The sequence below is a fragment of the Equus asinus genome, chromosome X (assembly GCF_041296235.1).
Source record: "Equus asinus isolate D_3611 breed Donkey chromosome X, EquAss-T2T_v2, whole genome shotgun sequence".
Taxonomy (NCBI): Eukaryota; Metazoa; Chordata; class Mammalia; order Perissodactyla; family Equidae; genus Equus; species Equus asinus.
In genome coordinates this window covers 111,051,377-111,074,556 of record NC_091820.1, presented here as the reverse complement: position 1 = coordinate 111,074,556, position 23,180 = coordinate 111,051,377, and the positions used below count along the sequence as shown (strand labels likewise).

The 23,180-nt window shown below is 38.4% G+C and overlaps 1 protein-coding gene and 1 long non-coding RNA gene across 5 annotated transcripts; one reads left to right on the top strand and one right to left on the bottom strand.

Annotated features, from left to right (window-relative positions):
• Positions 1-1,003: 1,003 nt before the first annotated feature.
• LOC123282482 (uncharacterized) lies at positions 1,004-7,406 on the bottom strand. Its single transcript, XR_011499908.1, has 2 exons — positions 7,300-7,406; positions 1,004-1,144 (listed from the first exon to the last, which is right to left on the bottom strand). It is a non-coding gene; the product is annotated as an uncharacterized lncRNA (long non-coding RNA).
• On the top strand, positions 7,376-23,114 carry UPF3B (UPF3B regulator of nonsense mediated mRNA decay). 4 transcript variants are annotated; one of them, XM_014857558.3, is made up of 11 exons: positions 7,376-7,869; positions 8,760-8,866; positions 9,037-9,143; positions 13,072-13,170; positions 14,608-14,718; positions 15,749-15,792; positions 16,259-16,441; positions 16,838-16,876; positions 18,720-18,880; positions 19,204-19,498; positions 22,120-23,114. In XM_014857558.3, the coding sequence occupies exons 1-11, from the start codon at positions 7,714-7,716 to the stop codon at positions 22,264-22,266; spliced, it is 1,449 nt and encodes a 482-aa protein (XP_014713044.1). In that variant the 5' UTR covers positions 7,376-7,713; the 3' UTR covers positions 22,267-23,114. The 4 variants fall into 4 exon arrangements, with proteins under 4 accessions (XP_014713044.1, XP_014713046.1, XP_070359135.1 ...); XM_014857560.3 differs by lacking the exon at positions 16,838-16,876 and having other exon boundaries at positions 7,378-7,869; XM_070503034.1 differs by lacking the exon at positions 13,072-13,170 and having other exon boundaries at positions 7,475-7,869.
• The last annotated feature ends 66 nt before the right edge of the window (positions 23,115-23,180 follow it).

The window sequence follows — 23,180 nt, the reverse complement described above, 5'->3', positions numbered from 1 at the left end:
TAAAAACAATTCACACCTAGGCACATTGTAGCAAAAATACAGAGCATCAAAAACAAAGAAAAAATCTTAAGAGAGAGAGGTTACCTACAAAGTAACAATAGAAGTATAACCACAGCCTTCTCAAAAACAGATACCAGATATGACAGAATAACATCTTCAAAGTGATGAAGAAAAATAAAAGTTGATCAAGAATTCTATATTCATGGCCAGCCTGGTGGCACAGTGGTTAAGTTCACACGCTCTGCTTCGGCAGCCCAGGGTTCGCCAGTTTGGATCCCAGGTGCAGACCTATGCACTGCTCATCAAGCCATGCTGTGGCAGGCGTCCCACATATAAAGTAGAGGAAAATGAGCATGGATGTTAGCTCAGGGCCAATCTTTCTCAGCAAGAAAAAATGAGGAGAATTGGTGGCGGATGAAAAGAATTCTATATTCATTCAACAAACTCAGCAACTGCAATTTATTTTTTAAAAACGCAGCACCTTCTATTTGCCAGGGATTTTTCTAAATGCTTGGGATACATTACAAATGAAATAGACAGAAATCCATGCCCCCACAGAACTGACATTCTAGTGGAGAAAGACAGGAAATAAACAAATAGGTGAATTATATAATAGGTAAAAACAGGTAAGGGAGTTGAGATTGCCTGGGGCAGGAAAGGGGGTGAAAGTTATTAAAGGGTTGTCAGGGTCACCTCATTAAGAAGATAACATTGGAGTAAAGATTTGAAGGAGGTGAGGTACTTAGTTAAATGGATCCAGCTAAATTTTCATTTAAGAGTGAGAGAGAAATAAAAGCATTTTTTAGACATAAAGAGTTTGGGTGTTTAGTAATCATAGACCCTCACTGATATAACTATTAAAATGAAGATTTTTGCAAGAAAGAAATTGAACCCAGAAAGGAAAAAAAAGCAAAAAGAAATGGTGACCAAATACTTTGCAAAATCTAAACGTGTACTAACTGTTAATATAAAAAGGGGAGGATAAAATACTGAAACCCAAATACCTTACAACCATAACATAAAAAAGTAGACAGTGTGGGCCAGCCCTGTGGCGTGGTAGTTGAGTCCAGCATGTTTCACTTCAGCGGCCCAGGTTCATGGGTTGGGATCACGGGTGCAGACCTGCACCGATCATCAAGCCATGCTGTGGTGGCGGCCCACATGCAAAATAGAGGAAGAGTGGCAACAGATTAGCTCAGAGCAAATCTTCCTCAACAACAACAAAAAAGATGGTGCAATATGAAGGTTTGGAGTTAAAGCACTGAAAACTCCATATACTGTTTGAAAGAATGATGAAGTTACTTATTAACCCTAAACTTATTAAAAATTAGACAGGCATGTTGAAATTTTAAATCAACATAAAAAGGACAATAAAAACAAACAAAAACATACATCTAAAAACTTAAAACACAACCCTAAATAGCCAATGAGTTACTGAGAAAATCTTAATGGAAAGCATGAACAAGTTAAAACTGAATGACAAAATACGTGTAAAAACATGTGAGATGCATCTAAAATGGAATCATGAAGAAAATTTATAGCGTTAAATGCACTTTAAAAAATATTCCAAAGTAATGCATAAATAATTCAATTAAAGAGAAGAGCAAAATGTAATAAAATGAAACAAATATACAAAAAATGGAAATGATCAACAAAACCAAAAGGTGGTTCTGTTTTTGTTTCTTTTTAATTTTTTTTCCTCCCCAAAACCCCAGTGTGTGGTTGTATATCCTGGCTGTAAATCGTTCTAGTTCTTCTATGTGAGCTGCCACCACAGCATGGCAACTGATAGACAGGTGGTGTGGTTCCACAACTGGGAAGCAAACCCAGCCTGCCAACGTGGTGAGCGCTGAACTTTAACCACTAGGCCATCAGGGCTGGCTCAGAAAAGGTGGTTCTTTGAAAAGAATAATATAATAGACATACCTCTATCAAAAAGATCAAGGGTATACACAAATAATATTTTAAAAAGACATAACTACAGATTCAATTTAAACTTAAAGCCATATAGAACACTTTGGAAACATGGCAGAATAAAAATGTTTTCATTTCCACAACATTCAGAGATCCTACTAAAATGATAATAGATAATTAAAAAATAGATGGACCCACAAGGACATAAAACTTGCTTAGCTGAATGGAAGAATTATGAAACTAAGTACATGCATGGGAGAAATCAAAAGGATATAAGCCAAAAAAAAGCTATAAAAATTTTTTTATTTCAAAAAAAAATATATATATAAGTCAATTTGTGCTGTAGAAACTCAGAAAATTCAGGACTTGAAGGCATCAGTGTAAACAGTACATATTTCACGTTATGTGCAATAACTATAATGTGCTAGGATAAGATCTATGACTTTTATCAGTCAAACTCCCAAGTAGTGCTAACAGTGCTATGGTTTGTTGCCTACATTCATAATTGAAGGAATGCTAAAGTTCATTTAACAGTTAATGAAAATAAAGATGTAATTTTTTTCCATCCAAGTTTACAAGTTCAACATATGCACAACCTATGACCCAGCAATTCCACTTTTAGGTATATACCCAACAGAAATACTTGCATGAAGAAACAGGTACAAGAACGTACATAGCAACATTATAGAAGAGCCAAAAATTGGAAACAACCCAAATGAGCAAAACCGGTAGAATGACATCCAGTAAATAGGAGAACTCAAGAAAGGCAAAGTGAAGTCCCAGGATAAGGCTGGGTAGCAGGCCTAAGGATCAATCAATCCTTACAGGACCAGAAGGGTAGATGGCAGGAGGCAACATGTCTCCAAACAGAAAACAAAAACAAAAACAAAAACAAAAACTAATACACTACCTGATTTGTTTCACCTTCTCCAGTTGGGTTTTACATCTCTGGAGGGGTTTGGTGGAAAAATCAGTAATAGGTACAAGGAAACAAATCAATCAAACAAAATAATCAAAATAATCATTAACGCCAGGAAAAACAAAATGTCATATATGAAAGGAAGCATAATAACAGTACATTATATGTCTCATCTATGAACATTTACATTGTCATAAGAATGTTAACAGTAAATTATGATTTAAAGGAAAAATATAACTAAATGAAATAAGGGGAAGTATATGCAAGATCAAGACTTGCATTGTGAATAAATCCTGTCAGAAGCACTACTGTTATGTACTTGTGGTTTGCCAGTCTGCCATGACTTGAGTAATTAATAATGGATAAAATTTGTGAGCTGAAACTATTTTCTACAATAGACATGTTTATGACACCATGAAATTCTCCAAAACATGTTTTACAAGCTATTAGAGCGAATACATGCCTTAACACAGGATGGGTAAAGACAGGTTCTTTAGTAAAATATCACAACAAGAGTCCTCATCTCCTTATACTGAATGTCAGGGAGGCACAATAGAGAGGCCTCCTGTAGCTCATGATAAAGAACACAGCATAGTTGGGGCCAACCCAGTGGTGTAATGGTTAAGTTCTCGTGCTCTGCTTTCGCGGCCCAGGGTTCATGGGTTTGGATCATGGACACAGACCTACACACTGCCCATCAAGCCATGCTGTGGCAGCGTCCCACATACAAAAACTAGAGGAAGACTGACACAGATGTTAGCTCAGAGTGAATCTTCCTCAAGTAAAAAGAGGAAGACTGGCAACAGGTGTTAGAGTCAATCTTCCTCATGAAAAAAAGAAAAAGGAAGAAAAAGAACACAGCATAGTTAAATTTACTCTTACTTAGAAACTTGCCTTTGGTGGCCGGCCCCATGGCCGAGTGGTTAAGTTCACGTGCTCCGCTGCAGCGGCCCAGGGTTTTCGCAGTTTGGATCCTGGGCACCGACATGGTGCTGCTCATCAGGCCTGCTGAGGCAGCATCCCACATGCCACAACTAGAAGGACCCACAACTAAAAATACACAACTGTGTATTGGGGGGCTTTGGGAAGAAAAAGGAAAAATAAAATCTTTAAAAAAAAAGAAACTTGCCTTCAAGATGATTAGTCAGGTAACAAGGTTTCCTATTTAGGTAATAGGGTCTTAAATATTCTCCAGCTTTTTTTTTTTTATTAGTACAGAGAAATGTAATCTATAGCAAAGTACATAAATGAACAGAATATTTTAGTTCCAAAAAAATGTTTTCTCTCTGTTCAATATTCTTTGTCCATTTTTCTCTTTTTTTGTGAGGAAGACTGTCCCTGAGCTAACATCTGTGCCAATCTTCCTCTATTTTGTATGTGGGAGGCCACCACAGTATGGCTTGATGAGCTGTGCAGGTCCGTGCCCAGGATCCAAATCTGCGAACCCTGGGCCACCGAAGCGTGGCCTGCAAACTGAACCACTAGGGAACCAGGCCAGCCCTTCCATTTCTCTCTTTTAATTGAGAGTGGACAGAAGGTACAAATAATTGTATGCCACACTCCTCCTCTCATACACTTTCTGACTCTACTTGTGTGCCCACACGTGTGTGTTTGTGGGAGGTGGTGGCTGTAAGAAAACTCAATGCTCATCTTCAAAAATTCAATAGGTAATTGTTACCTTTGCTTCTGTGTGCATCCTGAGAAGGATTTGGGGAATTAATTAGGCAAACACCTTTAAGTTTTGAGTTTAAAATTTAGAAAAAAAAATCCAAATGATTTTTTTTATTGTAGCAGAAAGACTAATTTAAAATTAGTCATCATAACATCATCAAGATAAAGCTTTTCTATTTTGAATACCCTGTTCTTAGCTGGTGACGCTCAATGATTTCATTTTTAAACTCAGCATTATTCTTTACTCATATGATTATCCGAACAATGGTTTAAAGTATTTCAAACAACCAAAAGGCAAAGGATCTATAAAGTCCATAAAGAGAAAACGTGAACTAGGAGATCTTTTAACATTGGAACTTTTTTTGTCTTGGGGACACTGGCCTACTCGAAATTAGGAAAATATTAATTTCGAACCATTTTCCCCCTTAGCCTTAGAAGTTGCTGCTTAGTAGTTGTTTACCATACATAAAGAAAAAACATTTCTGATCTTAATGCTTGTGTTTTCTTTATTTTTTTATATTTTTATTTTATTTTTTATTTTTCCTTCTTCCCAAAGCCCCCCATTACATAGTTGTGTATTTTAGTTGCAGGTCCTTCTAGTTGTGGCATGTGGGACGCAGCCTCAGCGTGGCCTGATGAGCAGTGCCATGTCCACGCCCAGGATCAAAACTGTCAAAACCCTGGGTCGCCAAAGCAGAGCACGCGAACTTAACCACTCGGCCACGGCACTGGCCCCCTGTTTTTGTTTTCTTATATATTCTTCTTTTTTTTTTCCTTTGGGGTTTTTTTTATAGCTCCAAATGCCACAAACCTGAATTTCTGTAAGTTCCATTATTACTCTTTCTAACTGTCTTCCTTTACTTATCTATTTAATATCTATTTAATGTGTTACTGTACTTTAATATTTGACATAAAATCTCTTCATATTTTTGTAATATAACAAACAACATTTTATTAACGTTACTGTTACATCTGAGAATTTACCAGTATTTTTTAAATAAATGTAATTTTGGGTTGATGTTTTTTAACTACCAGCCTTAGAGATGTAATTTAGGTTCATGAATCAGTTGTATTATCTGCTAACCATGTAATTTTGAGTCTGAGCCACCAACATATGTCTTAATTTCACCCACTGCAAAAATAGGGACCTACTTCATAGGGCTGGTGTGAGGGCCAAATAAGTTATCACACCTATCATGCCCAGCACAGGGCAAAAATGAGCTTTTATCAGGATTGTTTTTGTTGTGAAAGTCTGTAAGTCTTCTTTCGTCTAAATTTCATCTCACTTTCAGTACACAGGATCTTTCTAAGTCCACATTAGAGAATATGATTAACTTTCAATTCTTCGTTTGACTTTTATACCCTGTAAAATTATTCCCCTGAGAAAATTATACATTTTCAGGATTTTAAAGCTTATTTGATTTCCTTACAAGTTTACAAAAGTGTGGTATTCTCATTCAGAATCTAATGTCACTCTTCCAAGCCTCAGCCACCGATTTTAAACTAAAAAGTTTTTTTAATTAAGAAATTCACCTTCGTTTCCCATGAAACTGGGTCGCTTGTGTCATATCTTCCATCACCTCTTGTTTTATGTCATCCAGGAGACACGGGGAACAGCTGGTTAACGACTTTTATTATAATCCTTGACTGATGGGAAGATACCTCAAAAATTATACTATGTAATCCTCCTTTTTATATTGGAGTTCAAAGTTCTCGAAAATATCTTTAACTTGGCTAATATATAAAACAAAGTATTATCCTTTCCTTCACAGCAAACATTAGAATCAGCAGACACTTGTGTGAAATAATTTTTTTATACTTTACAAATTATCCAACTCCTTTCCTAATTGTCTGCTTGGGATTTAGGTAAATTCAGGGCTGGTCTGGGTCAAGAATTAATTTTTTTTTTTTGAGGAAGATTAGCCCTGAGCTAACATCTGCTGCCAATCCTCCTCTTTTTGCTGAGGAAGACTGGCCCTGAACTCACATCCATGCCCATCTTCCTCTACTTTATACGTGTGACGCTTGCCACAGCATGGCTTATTGAGCGGTGCATAGGTCCCCGCTCAGGATTCAAACGGCAAACCCCTAAGCGGAGCACCCGAACTTAACCGCTGTGCCACCAGGCTGGCCCCTGAACTGCTTTCTATCATAATTTTACTTTTTGTAGAATTTGATATAAATGAGATTGTACAGCATGTACTCTCTTTGTCTGGATTCTTTCACTCAGCATAATCATTTTGCGATTCATTCACGCTGATGGACATTATCAGTTCATTGTTATTGCTAAGTAGTATTTCATTCCATGAATATACCACATTTTGTTTATCCATTCGCCCGTTGGCAGACATTTGGACTGTTTCCAGTTTGGGGCTATTATAAATAATGTATAACTGCCGTTCTTTAAGGCAGGAAGGAGGGTGAGCCCATCTAAAGCAAGTTAGATTCTATTTTATTTTATCCTCCTTGTGGGGCATCAGTACCATCATAGAATCCTTTTACTTAGAAAAAAAATCTCATACATTTTGGTCATATTACTCCTTTAAATATCAGTGTCTTATGAGTGTTAATTAAGTATCTCTGAATCTTAATCAATATAAGGAAATTCCAGAGCTTCTGAAAGCACACTTCAGAATCAATAATAGAAAATACAAATCGCTCCCACAGTGAGGTAAACTTCGGATAACATAGGGTTTATCTGAGGGAAATGAAGCGAAGTACAGCTCGCAGAACCTATCTTTTGATCTGAAAAACACCAAACTTTCAAGATTAAGGATTCCATTTACTGTACTCACAAATAGAGACCCTGAGAAATCTATGGCTCCAGAACTCCCAGCCAGAGGCGGATACCTGCTTTGCATGCCGGGATTTGTAGTCCGCGGCCGAGCTGTTCTAGTCAAGATGGCGGAGTTGCTAATGACCTGCGCAGAGCGGGCCCCGAGGGAGTCTGGGCCGCGAAGAGATTGGGCGGCGCGGGGACCCCGCAGGCGGGAAGTTAAGACCAGGTGTTAAAACCTTTCCACCAAGGGAAGCCGGACGCGCTGAAGTCTCGCGAGATCCTGGCGGGGCCCAATGGAACGCGGGCCCCAGCTTATCACTAGGGGTGTTTGTTGGGGGCGGAGCTCCGACGGGAGTGGGCCGGGAGGCGTAGGTGCCCGGCTGAGCGGCGTTCCGGCCGAGCTGCCACTGCGAGGAGCGGAGTCGTGGCCATGAAGGAGGAGAAGGAGCACAGGCCGAAGGAGAAGCGAGTAACCCTCTTGACTCCCCCGGGGGCCACAGGCAGCGGCGGTGGGGCTTCGGGGGACAGCAGCAAAGGGGAAGATAAACAGGATCGAAACAAGGAGAAGAAAGAGGCGCTGAGCAAGGTGCCTGGCCGGCTGTTGGCCCCGGAGAGGGCGGGACGGGTCTGCTGCCTGTGGCGGATGGTTGGGAGTGGGCTGCCCTCCCCTCTCCCAGTCTCCCCCTCTGTCGCTTCACCTGAGTGCAAATGGCATCACCCTCTCTCATCCGCTCGCCCGAAATGCGGGGAGACCCTCCCGGCCAAGCCCTGGGGTGGGAGTGAGGAGGGGGGATTCCCAGACGGGGAGGGCTTAGGTCGGAGCTGGGGGGCGATCACGGGGGGCGGGGAGCGCCAGGAGAGGGAATGCGGAGTGAAGAGGTTGGCTCGGGGAATGATTCGACACTGAAGGGGCGCCAAGGGGGAGAGTAGTTTGTGGTAGGAACGTTAATGGAGGCGAGTTGGGGGGGGGGGGATTAATGGTCTGGGGGCCAGATCAGGTGCATACTATTTGGGGAACAGTGAGGGAATTTTTGGTATTTTTTAGAGTTTTGAATTCTTTATGCTGAATGAAGAGGGATTTTGTTTGAGAATGTGTTGGATGTAGCAGGGAAATAGTAATCAATCAAGAGATCGTGGCACCCACAAAAAAGCAGGGTTGGCCTACTAATTTCTTACCACTACGTCGGTTGCAAAAAGGGTGCTAGAAAAGGATGGGATAACCTAGTAAACTGCGCGGCGTCGGGCTAACACAACCTGAGATTTTCCTTGCTTCAGGCAGTTCTCATTTCTAAGTTTTTAAAAACGATGTTATCATTATGTTTGACTAATTCTGAGCAGTAAAAACAATATTTTCTCCTGGGTTTTTGTAAGCGATCTGATCTTTTAAAGCCCAGCTTTCTTCAGGGACGGTGATTCTTTCAGGCATGACAGAAAATTGATATGTACTAATTTTATTTTCCTCATTCATTTCTTAAGGTGGTAATTCGGAGATTACCTCCTACTTTGACCAAGGAGCAGCTTCAGGAACATCTTCAGCCTATGCCCGAGCATGATTATTTTGAGTTTTTTTCTAATGATACTAGGTAAAATAAATGAATAAAAGAGGGAGGGGGTAAATGGAAAAAGGTTTCTAACATTCTTTTTTATCCTACTACTGTTTTCCATTGATTTTTGAGCCTGTCTCTTTAATATATGCATACTTGTAATTCAGACACCTGCTAGCACATTTACATAATTGCTTTCCTCTCTGCAGTCTGTATCCTCATATGTATGCCAGAGCATACATCAACTTTAAAAACCAAGAGGACATTATTTTGTTCAGGGATCGCTTTGATGGTTATGTATTCCTTGACAATAAAGGTGAGTCCTTGTAACTGAAGGGGAGTTTGTCATTTGTAGGTTTAAGACAATGTGTGTGTATCACGGTGTTTTCTCAATGCCTTCATAGCTTTTCTAAAATCCTGGGTGATAAAATATGCAACAGTTAGAGTTTTACACATTTGAGAATCTTCTAACCATCTTATAAATAGATAGGTGACTTTTCACAGTCTTTGGGTATTTTTGTTAACCTGTTATTTCTGTAGTTTGATCAACTGAATGAAATTACCACTCTTTTCTCCTCCTGTGATAAATTTTTTGCCCGGGATTAGATGTGGTGTTTTGACTGTTTACTAGTTTCAGTAGTAATACTGATAAATGACTCTTTAGACTTGTATGTGCAAGTTTTAAACCTTTACTTCTCATCTTGCTTCAAGGACCAACATTTATTTATTTAATTCACATCCTTTAAGCCAGTAGTTCCTGGCTGGAATACTGTTTAACATCCTATGTCATATGTAATTAAAAGATTGAACTTGTTGATTTCCCACTTTGTATCCAGGAGTCTATAGGGAAGAAAAACTTCTGTTTTAACTCTTTTTATTTGTTACCTGCTGCTTGCAACATTTAGCCAGAGAATGTCCAAGCTGCCATTTGCCACTTTTCTTTTGGCTTTGCAGTCTTAGGTAAATGATGTGTATTATTGTTGGGTTATTTTTTTTCAGTGTTACTTCAAAGTTGGTAAAAATGAAATCTTTGTCAGGGAATATGCCGGTAAAAGTTGAAGGACTGTCACTGTGTTTGTCCAGCTTTTATTCATCCCCCAAACCAGCTACTTCTCCACTCCAACTTTATTCCAGCAGATAACAATGATTTCCTGGAAATCTGAGTTGTATTTTGTTTCCTCTCTTTTTTATCCCATACATTTAAACAAGTGATGAATCTTGTCTATGTATTTTTTAATATCTTGTTCATCTAGACTTACTAATACTTTCACACTTTTTGTCCTCTCACCTAACACTTAGACAACCACTGTCTCTAAACTTAAAGGATTTTCCATTTTTTTCCATTTCACTGTAATTCAGTCTGTTATATTGCCATGAAATTAATCTTTTTGAAAATCATGATTGAAGATAGCAGTTGTGAAAAAAAGTCCAAACTTCTTAGCTTCATAGTCAAGGTCCTCTGTAGTCTGGCCTCACTTGTTTTTCCGCCTATCTCCACAATTTCCTGCTACTTCGGTCTGATTTATCTATTCCTTCTCAAATATATCAGTTATTAATTTAATCTTATTCTGCATTCACTAGGATTTCCAGAATCCTGTTTCCTCATGACTGCTTTGTGATGTGTTCTGGTCACTTCCAGTTATTTTGTTCTGGCTTATGTCTACATGCCAGTGATCTAAGGATAGTGTTTTATACATTGTAAGACATTCTATAGCGGAGATCTGGTGTATTTTTTCCTAGTAGTCACTTTTTTTTTTTATTGAGATATAACTCACCATAAAATTCAATGGTTTTTAGTATATTCACAAAGTTGTGCGACCATCACCACTATGTAATTCCAGAATGTTTTCATCACCCCAGAAAGAATCTTATATCCATTGGCAGTCATCTCCCATTCTTCACTCCTCCTAGCCCCTGGCAACCACTAATCTACTAACTATGGATTTCCCTATTCTGTACATTTCATATAAACAAAATCATATGATATGTGGCCTTTTGTGACTGCTGCTTTCACTTAGCATGTTTTCAAGGTTCATCCATGTTATAGCATGCATCATTACCTCATTCCTTTCCTTGTTTGCATTTTTTAAAACTGGTAAAATACACAAATAAAATTTGCCATCTTAACCATTTTTAAGTGTACAGTTCGGTAGTGTTAAGTACATTCACATTGTTGTCCAGCCAATCTCCAGAACTTTTTTTTAAAGATTTTATTTTTCCTTTTTCTCCCCAAAGCGCCCCCGATACATAGTTGTGTATTTTTAGTTGTGGGTCCTTCTAGTTGTGGCATGTAGGACGCCACCTCAGCGTGACCTGACGAGCGGTGCCATGTCCCTGCCCAGGATCCGAACTGGTGAAACCCTGGGCCGCCGAAACGGAGCATGCGAACTTAACCACTCGGCCACGGGGCAGGCCCCTGGAACTTTTTCATCTTGCAAGACTGAAACTTTACCCATTAAACAACAACTCCTCATTTCCCCCTTTCCCCAGCCCCTGGCAACTACCATTCTACCTCTGTGAGCCACCATTTTGTCTCTATGAAGTTGACCATTCTAGGTACTTTTCATATAAGTGGAATCATAGAGTATTTGACTTTTCATGACTGGCCTATTTCACTTAGCATAATGTCCTCAAAGTTGATCCGTGTTGTAGCATGTGTCAGAATTTCCTTTTTAAGACTGAGTAATATTCCATGGTATGCATGTACTACATTGTTTATTCATTCATCTTTTTTTTTTTTAAGATTGGCACCTGGGCTAACAACTGTTGCCAATCTTTTTTCTTTTCTGCTTTATCTCCCCAAACCCCCCGTGTACACAGTTGTCTATCTTAGTTGCAGGTCCTTCTAGTTGTGGGATGTGGGACGCCGCCTCAACGTGGCCTGACGAGCGGTGCCATGTCCGCGCCCAGGATTCGAACCCTGGGCCGCCGCAGCGGAGTGCTCGAACTTAAGCACTCGGCCACGGAGCCGGCCCCTCATTCATCTTTTGAGGGACATTTGGGTTGCTTCCACCTTTGGCTCTTGTGAATAATGCTGCTATGAACATGGGTGTAGAAATATCTGTTTAAGTCTCTGCTTTCACTTCTTTGAATATATACCCAAAAGTGGAATTGCTGGGTCATATGGTAATTATATTTTTAACTTTTTGAGGAACCACAATACTGTTCTCCATAGCAGCTGCACCGTTTTACCTTCCCACCAGTAATGCACGAGGGTTCTAATTTCTCCACATCCTCGCCAACAGTTGCTAGTTTCTGGTTTTCTTTCCTGTAATAGTAACCATTCTAATGGGTGTGGGGTGATATCTCATTATGGGTTTTGATTTGCATTTCTCTAATGATTAGTGAGGTAATATTTTAATCTTTTCATATGCTTGATCATATAAGCATCTTTTCATATGCTTATTGGCCATTTGTATATCATCTTTGGAGAAATGTCTATTCAAATCCTTTGAACATTTTTTGATCAGGTTATTTTTGTTGTTGTTGATTTGTAGGAGTTCTTTATATATTCTTTATATTGACCCCTATGAGATAAACGATCCACAGATATTTTCTCCTACTCTGTAGGTTGCCTTTTCACACTGTTGATTGTGTCCGTAAGTGCACGGAAGTTTTTAATCTTGATGTAATCCAGTTTATCTGTTTTTTACTTTTGTTGCCTGTGCTTTTGGTGTCCCCTGGTGTATTTTTTAATAACAGCTTTATTGAGATATAATTCACATGCCATAAAATATGTACAGTTCAGTGGGGGTTTTTTTGTATATTCAGAGTTGTGCAGCTGTCACCACAACCTACTTTTAGAACACATTTATCACTCCAAAGAGAAACCCCATACCTATTAGGTGTCACTCCCCATTGTCCCTACCACTAAGCCCCAGCTCAAGGCAACCCCTAATCTACTTTCTATAGATTTGCTTATTCTAGAGATTTCTGATGTATTTTTTCAATGAAAATTAGTTTGTAGATTTTGTTCCTACATATCAAAATATCACACGTTAGAAGTTGAATTTAAATGAGTATTTTACTTCCCTGCCATATCTTTTCATTCTATTATCAGTATGAATTTGGGGTTCCTTTGGTGACATGTTGATTTTAGTTGTCCCAGTGTGATTTATGCCCGTTAGCAGACTCTGTTCAGATGACTGTGACCAAAGGGGGCCTAGAGAGTGATGGGTTGACCCTCTTGTATCCACTTTTGACATTTTCTTTCTTATAGCAAGTGTGGTATTTTTTCTAAACAGGTCAGGAATATCCTGCTATAGTAGAATTTGCACCTTTTCAAAAAGCTGCAAAAAAGAAGACTAAGAAAAGAGATACTAAAGTTGGGACTATCGATGATGGTACAGTATAGCTCTGGTTATGTAATACTATTGCCGTGGGTTTTTAAAAAAAATATTACCTTTGTGGAAATTAACTGGACTCCAATCTTTTAAATAAGAAAACATACGGAATAAAGTTCATGAGAAATATAGTCTGCTGATGAAAGGTTTGCTTAATTGTTAGAATGGACGTAGCTTTCCTGTAGTTTCCACTCTCTTTAGCTAGTGGCGTTTCATTCCTCCACCATTAAGCAATTTATTGTTGACTATTGAGTAATAAATTACTTTAGGTTTGTTGATTAGAAGACACTGGGAAAAAATCAGATGTTTCAAAGTACAATTCCTTAAGGCCTCTTACCATTTTTATGGTTATTTGACTTTTTTTTTTATAAAGAGGAAGACTCATCACTGAGGGCTGTGATGGAAAAATTTCTGTACTTTAGTAACTTAATATAAAGTAGCTAAAGTGACCAGTCCTATTTTCTAGGCTTTGAATATACAGTTAACTGCACACATAGTAATTACATTGAAGTGAAAAACAGGAACTGAAAAACTGGAATAATTGCCATTTAAGGTAAAGTGGATCCAGATTTTGAGATCTCTGTAATGTTGTTATCTTGGATAAGGACTTAGCTGCAATATTTTATATCAGATTGATATTTTAGAATCACCTAGCTTGATTTCCATTATTTATTACCATTACTTTATAAAGAAAACACAGAAAAGACTCAGTCTGCAGCTGCTTATTGATTATATCATAGATTCAGACCTGAAAGACTAGATCAAGTGACATGCTCCACAGTGCATAGAAACTTCAAATACAAGTAGTATAATGCCTCAGATGTATTACCCTTTCTATGTCAGCGGCATCTAGGAAAGAACTCCAGGAATTACCATCACCTCCAGGCCACATCTAGACATCCCCCCTAATTTATCTTTTTGGAACACCTGATTTTCATATGTTGTTTACTTATAATGAGGTGTGCCCATACAGGAATTGTTTACATGCCATACGTAATACTCTCTGAAGGTCCTGTGACTGTAACTTTCAGTTCTCCCCTAAGTGTCACTCTGGATTGGTAGGAGCAGTGACTTTTAAAAGCAAACCACTTAACATTCCTGGAGGGTCTGTTATAATGTGTGGTGTCTCATTTCCTGGACCCTGACACCAGACTCCCTTAGTGGGCATCCCTAGTAGGAGTTCTGAGAGTAAGTGACCAATAAAGCCCTAAATAATCTATCTTGTGGTTACACTATACCATGGTTAGGTTTATTTTCAGGCTTCCATGAAGTAGAAAATTATCTTCTTTGATAAATAATAAATATTTTGATACTTTCATAAAAAACATCTTCTTAGATAAATAATAAAAATTATCTTCTTTGATAAATATCCTCAATAATATTTCCCGTTTTGTTTAAAGTCTGCTATATTTTCTGTTTATTTAAACAATTATTTAGATCCAGAATATAGAAAATTTTTGGAAAGTTATGCTGCAGATAATGAGAAAATGACATCTACTCCAGAGACACTGCTAGAGGAAATAGAAGCAAAAAATAGAGAATTAATAGGTAAGTGGGCACAAGGAATTAAGGGCAGTGGCTTTTTCATCAGAAAACCTACCTGTCTGACTCCTACTTCTGTCGCTTGCTGTGTGACCAAGGGGAAGCCACTAACTTCTCTGAGACTCTGTTTCTACTATAAAATGCAGATGATAGTGCCTGCCTCACAGGATTATGAGAATGTGTGGATAAGATGGGAAAAATTATCTGTGGCCTATTTAGTGCCACATAAATGTAATATAAGTAGTCAAAGTTTGAAGACTCTTGGGACCTTTAGATGTTAGTAAGCCTTTAAAGATTAATTGGTGTTTTCTAGTAAAGAAGCTCACATTCCTAAAAGAAGATGACCTGAAAATATCAAAAGATGAAATTAGTTACTGCAAAACTGAAAACCTCTTGAGAAATTCTAGCTTGAATGTTGGTTTATTAGTTAAGTTGTCACCACTCAGTTAGCTCTAAACATAAGCATAGCCTCTGACCTAGGATTTCCACTCCTAGGAATTTATCTGAAGGAAGTATGCTTTCAAAAAGCTAGCTACAAGGCCAGATAGCATTGTTCAGAATATTGAAAAATGAATTAAATATTCCTTAAAACTTGGTTTTTATTAATGGATGCATAATATAAGCCCATCTCTGATAATTTCCTTAGGATAAATTCCCAGAAGTGGAATTATGGGGTCAAAAGTATTAGATATTTTTAGCCTTTTCCCTCAATTTCTTCCCAGTGAACAAATTTATACTCCCATCTATAAAACAAGAGAATGTCCTTTGCACTGAATCCTCGCCAACATTGGGAATTACTCTTTTAAAAAACTGTTTGATTGTTTTAACTTGAATTTCTTCATTTTTTAAAAAGTATTTTAAACCTTCAGAATTGAAATAGAATACTATAAAATTTCTTTCCGATACTATAGTTGTGAACTTTCTGTTTAAGGGGTATAGTTTTCCCACCTTGGGTGGTTGGTAGGGAATGTCAGAAAATGGAATCCTTTTCTAGGGGTTGATAAGTATTATTAATAATCTGTTTACATTTATGTAGCTAAAAAGACAACCCCACTTTTGAGCTTCCTGAAAAACAAGCAGGTAAACCTTTTGTTTTTATAGTTCTCTCAATACTTTTATTTCATTGATTCACATTCTGTCAACATAAGAGCATTGGGATCCTATAGGAGAAATAGCTGCTTTTTGTACCATTATTCTAAAGATCTGACCCACTGGCCTCACTCTCTGGCCCTCTCCTTCACTCTGGTTATTGGACCAAAGATTCACTCTGCAAGCCCAGAGTCCTTAGACACTCTTGATTTTCTGAAAGCCCCTGGCAATAGAGCAAGGCAGCAGTGGGAGATTCTGATACTAGCAGGCCGTGGTCTTTATTCTCTCTCATATTCTGAATGGGGTGGGGAGGGGTTAAGGAGGTAGAGTCCCACTTTGTAGAAAGTAGGAAGGAAAGATGATCCAGTTTAGTGGGTCCCCACCATACCTTCGGGATTGATTAAGTTTTTCATGATGATTATCTCGTTTGAAGGCTTGTGTTGATGTTTCTTTCTAGAGAATGAGAGAAGAAAAAAGAGAAGAAAGAAGGAGGCGAGAAATAGAAAGAAAAAGACAAAGAGAAGAAGAGAGGAGGAAATGGAAAGAAGAAGAGAAACGAAAAAGGAAAGATATAGAAAAGCTAAAGAAGATAGACAGAGTTCCAGAAAGGGACAAATTAAAGGATGAACCAAAGATTAAGGTAAGAAAATAACTTAAACTGACTGCATGTTGCTGAAAATTGCATGTATCTACTTCTTTAAATATGCATGCATCTTGTGTTGGTGTAAATGTAGTTTTTTGGTTTTGTTTTTGTCGTTTTTGGGGGGAGTGAAACAATAGAAATCTTTCCTTTGATACTAATAGTATTATTTTTTAAGTTTAAGATAATTTAAAAGAATTAAGTAGTTTACATTATATTTCTTCAGTGCAGATCTGTGTTATTTTTAATCATCGAAAATGTTCAATTTGGGGATTATTCAATTCTTCATAAATAAGGGCTTAGGGCTGGCTGGCATGAATTGTGGGTTTTATTCAGCTTTTCCTTCATATTTGATACATGAAGTTGCTTCATCTGTTTGTTTTCCACTGTCTTCAGGTACACAGGTTTCTGTTACAAGCTGTGAATCAGAAAAATGTAAGGACCAAGTACATGATACAGAGCACCTAGTATCATGTCACACACACAGGTCTTAGTTAATAAGTCCTTTTGGTGGTGGTGGTAGTGTTACCTGTAGAAACTCCTTCAGACTGGCTTGAGTCTTCTTAAAAGCTGAGCCATTTTAAATACCTACTTTAGAAGGAAGCTCAGATGATTTCCTGATGCTCTGCTGTGTACCCAGAAGCTTCAGCAGTATACAGCTAGAGAACAACCATGCCTCAATAGCTCTTTCTCTTCTTTTTCTCTGCCTCTCATAACTGGCTGCCTTGTGGGAATACTAGGGAGAAGTGTCCTGCATTACCTGCTTTCCCCTCTTACATGATCCCCCACGTTGTGTTTTTGCATCTACCTGGGAATCTGAGCAACAGATTCTGATTAACACATTGCATGTAGGGAGAGGAAAACCTATAGAAAGCTCCCAGCCTTGCTGCTTCCCTTCTGAGGGCGTGGCTTGGGCAGCCCCTGTTCCAGTGAACTTCCTGGGGAAGTACTAGTACCTGGGACTTCAGAGAAAGCCAGAAAATCTCCGAGATGGTGGCAGGGTCTCCTCCTTTTTACCTCCTCAAAATTCAGCAGTTGATGTGGCTAGGGTTCCCCAAGGCTCTCCAGGGCTCATTATTGGTGCTGAGGGGCTTGACAGCAGGGTGGGGAGGTTCCCATCTTAATTCCTTCTAGCATTCTCTCTCTCCTCCATGCCACACTTGACTTGACTTGCTATTCCTAATTATCAGCAAGGCAGAGGTAGAGCCAGCCATGCTAGAGACATTTGTTAATGTTCTTATTAGAGTAATGAACATCTTGGCTTCTAACAGAGACGTTCATTCGAGAAATAAGAACACTTCCAATGAAACCTGCACGTGGTATCCTCACTTCACGCTGATGCCTTAGGGTCCAGCTGGACCCGCCGTTTGCAGTGGCTGGCTGTGTGCTGCAGTACTTCACGCTTCAGTCTCGTGGTGCTTTGCCTTTTGCTTGGTGACTGTATGATGCCTTCACCCTGAGATGAACCTTTGTATGATGCCTTCATTCTGAGACTCGAAATTCTTCTATTTTGCCTAAGGATCTCTCTGAATATCCAACACTTAGGGGTATTCCAGAGAGATTTGTAGTATTGGTGTGAGAATGAAACTTTTGTTAGCAATTTGGACTTTATAAACCACTTTTATTTTAGAATTGCATTCTGTCATATATATATATATGACATTGAGCAGAGTTCCTACTCAGTAGGTATGGAACTTCACTGTTCCGTTGTATGAGGTATTTGGATTTTCAAGTCAAAATGCCAAATAATTCTTTCTCTTCACCTCTAATAATATGATTGTACCATCATAAGTATGTTACTCTCAGGCTCAAGGCAAAATTATTCTTGCAATGGATCTCTCCTTTGGTGACCAAGGTATTTGTCATTCCAAGCACTACATTAAAACAGTCCAACAGTAATGATATGCCTAGTATTTTAAATTGTGGCATGGGTTCCCATCAAGTTACATCGATGTGCTGGTTTGCTACAGAAGGCATGCTTGGAAGTGTGCCTTGGTTCACTTAAAGGTTGACCCAACTAAAGCCAAAGGAGTGTTGATCCTATTGCCACAAAGTGATTAAACCACTGCATTTGAGTGGATAACACTTTCACATTAATGGCATCCTTTTAGTAAATTACTGCTCTTGTGCCTAGTTGTTCATCTGAAAGTTTAGGAGTACCTGCAGAGATAGGGGCCTTCTATAGTCTAAATTTAAAATATTTAGTATATTTTCTTTGATAGAATCAGAAGACAATGTCTCGTTCTTCAAAATAAAAATAAATTTGTTCTCTTTAAAGCTGCTCAAGAAGCCAGAAAAAGGAGATGAAAAAGAATTGGACAAAAGAGAAAAAGCCAAGAAACTGGACAAAGAGAATCTGAACGATGAAAGAGCCAGTGGGCAAAGTTGCACATTGCCCAAGCGTTCTGATGGTGAACTTAAAGAGGAAAAGCCTAGGAGGTCGGTAGTCAGGGGCTCTTTGGTACATTTGTTTTCAGTGTGTTTCTAGATGCCAGTTTTACTGCTGTGTCCTGGACTCGTACCTAAATTAAGATACGCTGTTTTGCGAGGGGTGGGGGGAGAAAGAGGAAAAGTTTCAAATATTCTAGTATCTTAATCTGGGTGAATGACTTTTGGTTTTTGTTATGTTTTTCAAAACGCTATATCTTTGTACTCGTCCAAAAGTGCAACCTCATTGTAGTGGCCAAGTCTCAATCAGAGTGTTCCTGCATTTGTGACTAGGAGATCTTTGAGGGTCACTCTGAGATTTGTTTGTCATGCAGACCTGAAGATGAGAGTGGCAGGGACTACAGGGAGAGGGACCGGGATTACGAACGTGATCAAGAGCGCATACTTCGGGAGAGAGAGAGACTCAAGCGGCAAGAAGAAGAGCGCCGCAGGCAGAAGGAGCGCTACGAGAAGGAGAAGGCTTTTAAAAGGAAGGAGGAGGAAGTGAAAAAAGAGAAAGAAGCACTTCGGGATAAAGGGAAGAAGACTGAAAGTACAGAATCAGTAGGCAGCTCAGAAAAAACTGAAAAGAAAGAGGAAGTGGTTAAGAGAGATCGCATAAGAAACAAGGTGCTGCTTTTCGTTACCCTTGTTTATTTTCCTGAGGATTTTTTGTTGCTTTTCCTGCGCGTGTATAGGAAAGGGCTAGCTCACTGTTTACTATAGAATTTTTAAAGGGGAACTTTAACTATCTGCAATTTTTTTCCAGTATTGTTTGGGTCCTTTTATTAACTTATTATAGAAATTTCAAACATAAACATAAAAGTAGAGAGAACAGAGAATAATATGATGTACCCATCACCCAGCTTCAACAATTACCAGCTCGTGGCCAGCCTTCTTTCTACTCTACCCCATCCCTACCCCTACTGGATTATTTGCAAGCAAATCCTAGACATAATTTCTTCTTTAAATATGTCCATATTAGAGATAAAGACTGTTGTTCTTAATAATATAACACCAATAGCATTTCACACACACACCCAACTAACAATAATTCCTTGATATCCTACCTACTCAGTGTTCAGATTTTCCCAATTGTCTCATTAATATCTTCTTTTATAGGCTCTAAACAAAGTCCACAAATTGTATTTGCTTGAAATGTTTCCTTAAGTCTCTTTTAATGTAAACAATGCCCCCTCCTTTTGTTTTCCTACCATTTATTTGTTGCAGAAACCAGTTTGTCCTGTAGAGCTTCTAATGGTCCGGATTGGCTAATTACATCCTTGGGGTATCATTTAACATGTTCCTCTATCTTCTGTGTTTCCTTGAAAACTGGTAGTTATATCTAGGGTAGGGGTCAGCAAATTTTGTCTGTAAATGTCCAGATAGTAAATATTTAGGCTTTGTGGGTCATATGGTCTCTGTCACAACCACTAAGTTCTATAGGAAAGCAGGCATAGACAGTATGTAAAAGAATGAGTGTGGCTGTGTGCCAATCAAACTTTATTCACAAAAATAGTTGGCCATCACCTAGTGGCCTGAATATATTCTGGTTCAGTTTTTGGCAAGAATACCTCATAGGTAGTGGTGTACACTTCCTATTGGATCATATCAGGAAGCATACAGTGTCTGGGTGTCCTTTTAGTGTGATGTTATGATTGATTAGTAGCAGTTGTATCGTGGTTGTGTAATAGGATGTCCTTGTTCTTAGGATATACAAGCTGAAATATTTAGGGATGAAGGGTCATGATGCCTGCAACGTACTCTCAAATGGTTCTGCAAAAATAATAATAATGTGTATATATGTTTGTGTGCACACACACTAGAGACAGAAAAGGCACATGTGACAAAAGGTTAGCAACTGAATCTAGGAGAAGGGTATTAGGTATTCACTGTACAAGTTTTACAACATTTCTATAGATTTAAAATTTTTCAGGATAAAAAGTTGAAAAACAACTGATTAGTAGGTTCAGGCATTGTAAGCCTGATCCATCTGTCATAAAAAATTTCATCAGCCTTTCTCCTAATGATTTCGCTTAGGTTCATTATTTCATGTGTTAGGGGGGGTTGGCCAATGGTGAGATAAGAATTCTGCCTTTCCGGTTGCATTTATTATCTGATGTTCTTCTATAAACAGGAATTTTCCCTCATCAACTGTTCGGTTAGCCTGAAATTCAGTTTACACAGGAAAGGCAAGATAAGCACTTGATCTTTTCCCTTTATTTACCAGTATTCAGAGTAATGAGTTAGTGTCCCAGCAACTTCTAGGGGTTATCAATGAGTTTTGTTTTCTTTAGTCTTTAAGAGCTCATGGATTTAGAAATATGTGGTGCATTCCAACTTGTTATTATCAGTTAATTTTCCTTCTTGATGTTTAAATTGTCCCATCTTTGCACATTGGGAGCCCCATCATCCATTTCTCTACTATGCAGGATTCTCATCTGTTTTAACATTTCATCTTGTGAAAACAGTGACATATTTTGCTGGAATTAGTCAATTGAGAATAATGCTTTAAGGCTAACTTTCATACATCAGGGAGACAGGGTAAGGAAGCCTCATGTAATTTTTTGTTGGATTCTAAAAAAGGCCTATACATCTAAGTTTTCCAGGATCATATTGTCATAAACCAAATACATTACTTGAACTGAGAGATACATGGTGACTTTATTGAGGCTTATTTAAGAATATGACATCAAAAGTACCACCTAGAGAATCTCAAGCTGGGGTGTTACATTGTCATACCTGAATTAAGAAACAGTCGTGTTTGTTGCAAGTTACATGGGGTCTGAGCTCATAACTTCAGGGAGGTCTCCACTTAAGACTTTGCATTCTTTATTATCGTCGTTTTTACTCCCCAAATTTTCTTATGTGGTGATGCATTTTAAAGTCAATTTCCTGATGGGGAGGAGAGCTAGGCAATGGCTATGGTTTTTAAGTAAAAAAAAATTCAGTCTGATTCAGTTCATCTTGAGATGGTTAAGAAAATTTGGCAGTAGATTTATTAAAAAATTTCCCTAGGCATATAAAATAATATTTATGAAATGGTTGCTTTTCTTTGGAGATAGAGGAAAGGAACTGGGCAGTTAGAAGCAAATTAACCATCAACACTTACTGTCACATACTGTGCCTTCACATTTTTGGTCTTATATGAGTTGTTCTTGGTATATATCAATGCATAACTTATAACACTGAAAATCCCCTGTAAACGTTTAGTAACAATGTTGTAATATTAACATTTCATTTTACTTTAGGATCGCCCAGCAATGCAGCTTTACCAACCAGGAGCTCGAAGCCGAAATCGACTCTGTCCCCCTGATGACAGCACCAAGTCTGGAGATTCAGCAATAGAAAAAAAGCAGGAAAGTGGTATTAGCCATAGAAAAGAAGGAGAGGAGTGATAAGTCCAACTGGCCTTAGGTGTCCTGACTGTCTAGGCAGCCAAAGAGCACGTATTAAGCAATCCAGAAGTGCCTTCAGGGCAAAGGAATAGAGAGAGAGAAAGGGGGTCGCTGTGCTGGTGGGGTACACTGCAGAGGAGTATGTTTTGTGTCAAAGCAGGAACCTGATAGCAGGTTCAGATTGGAAGTACAATTTCATTTTTTATGCAGTTCCTACAAATTAATTTCAAAGTGTCAGACAAAGATGAGGGAGAGGACATGGATTGCAATTTGCAAGCAGGAAATGTCGAGTGAGGACTTAATTAGGTATGACACAAGAAGAAAAGAGAGCTGGCTCTAAAATCAAAAGGTTTTGTTAATCCTGGATTGAATTTTCCTAATCTGAGTGGGGCAAAGTCACTTTGAAGTCTTGTTCAGATCTAGTTATAGTCATTGTTGGTGATAACTGTTGACTTTGTATAGTGTAGAAGCAACAAGCATGTAATTGTAGTACAAGTACAGTGAAGGCTATAACAAATTTTCGCTTCTGCAAAAATTTAAATAGTCATGTTCTGTCTATATCCTCTGTCCTAAAGTTTTAGGTTTAGCTTTTTGTTTGCCTATGTGAGCTTAGCATAAAGAATATTTTTAAATGTTTCCTTTTACCTTTAGCAATTTTTATATTAATAAGTAAAATTTAACCCTTGTTTGGTTCTTGACAATCCAGTCTTTGTTTTATCTTAGGTCTCATGATCTGAGTGCATACCCTCCCCAGGAAGGAAACTGCACCAGTTTTTGTTCCTGTTAGATGGCAACTTTCAGTCTTAGCTTGTTTTGCATTGATGTCAATAAATATCAACATTGCTCAAGTATGAAGCTATGTGTGTTTATTAACTTTACTAAATAGCTATTAGTTTTAAGAAGTTAAACTTTTG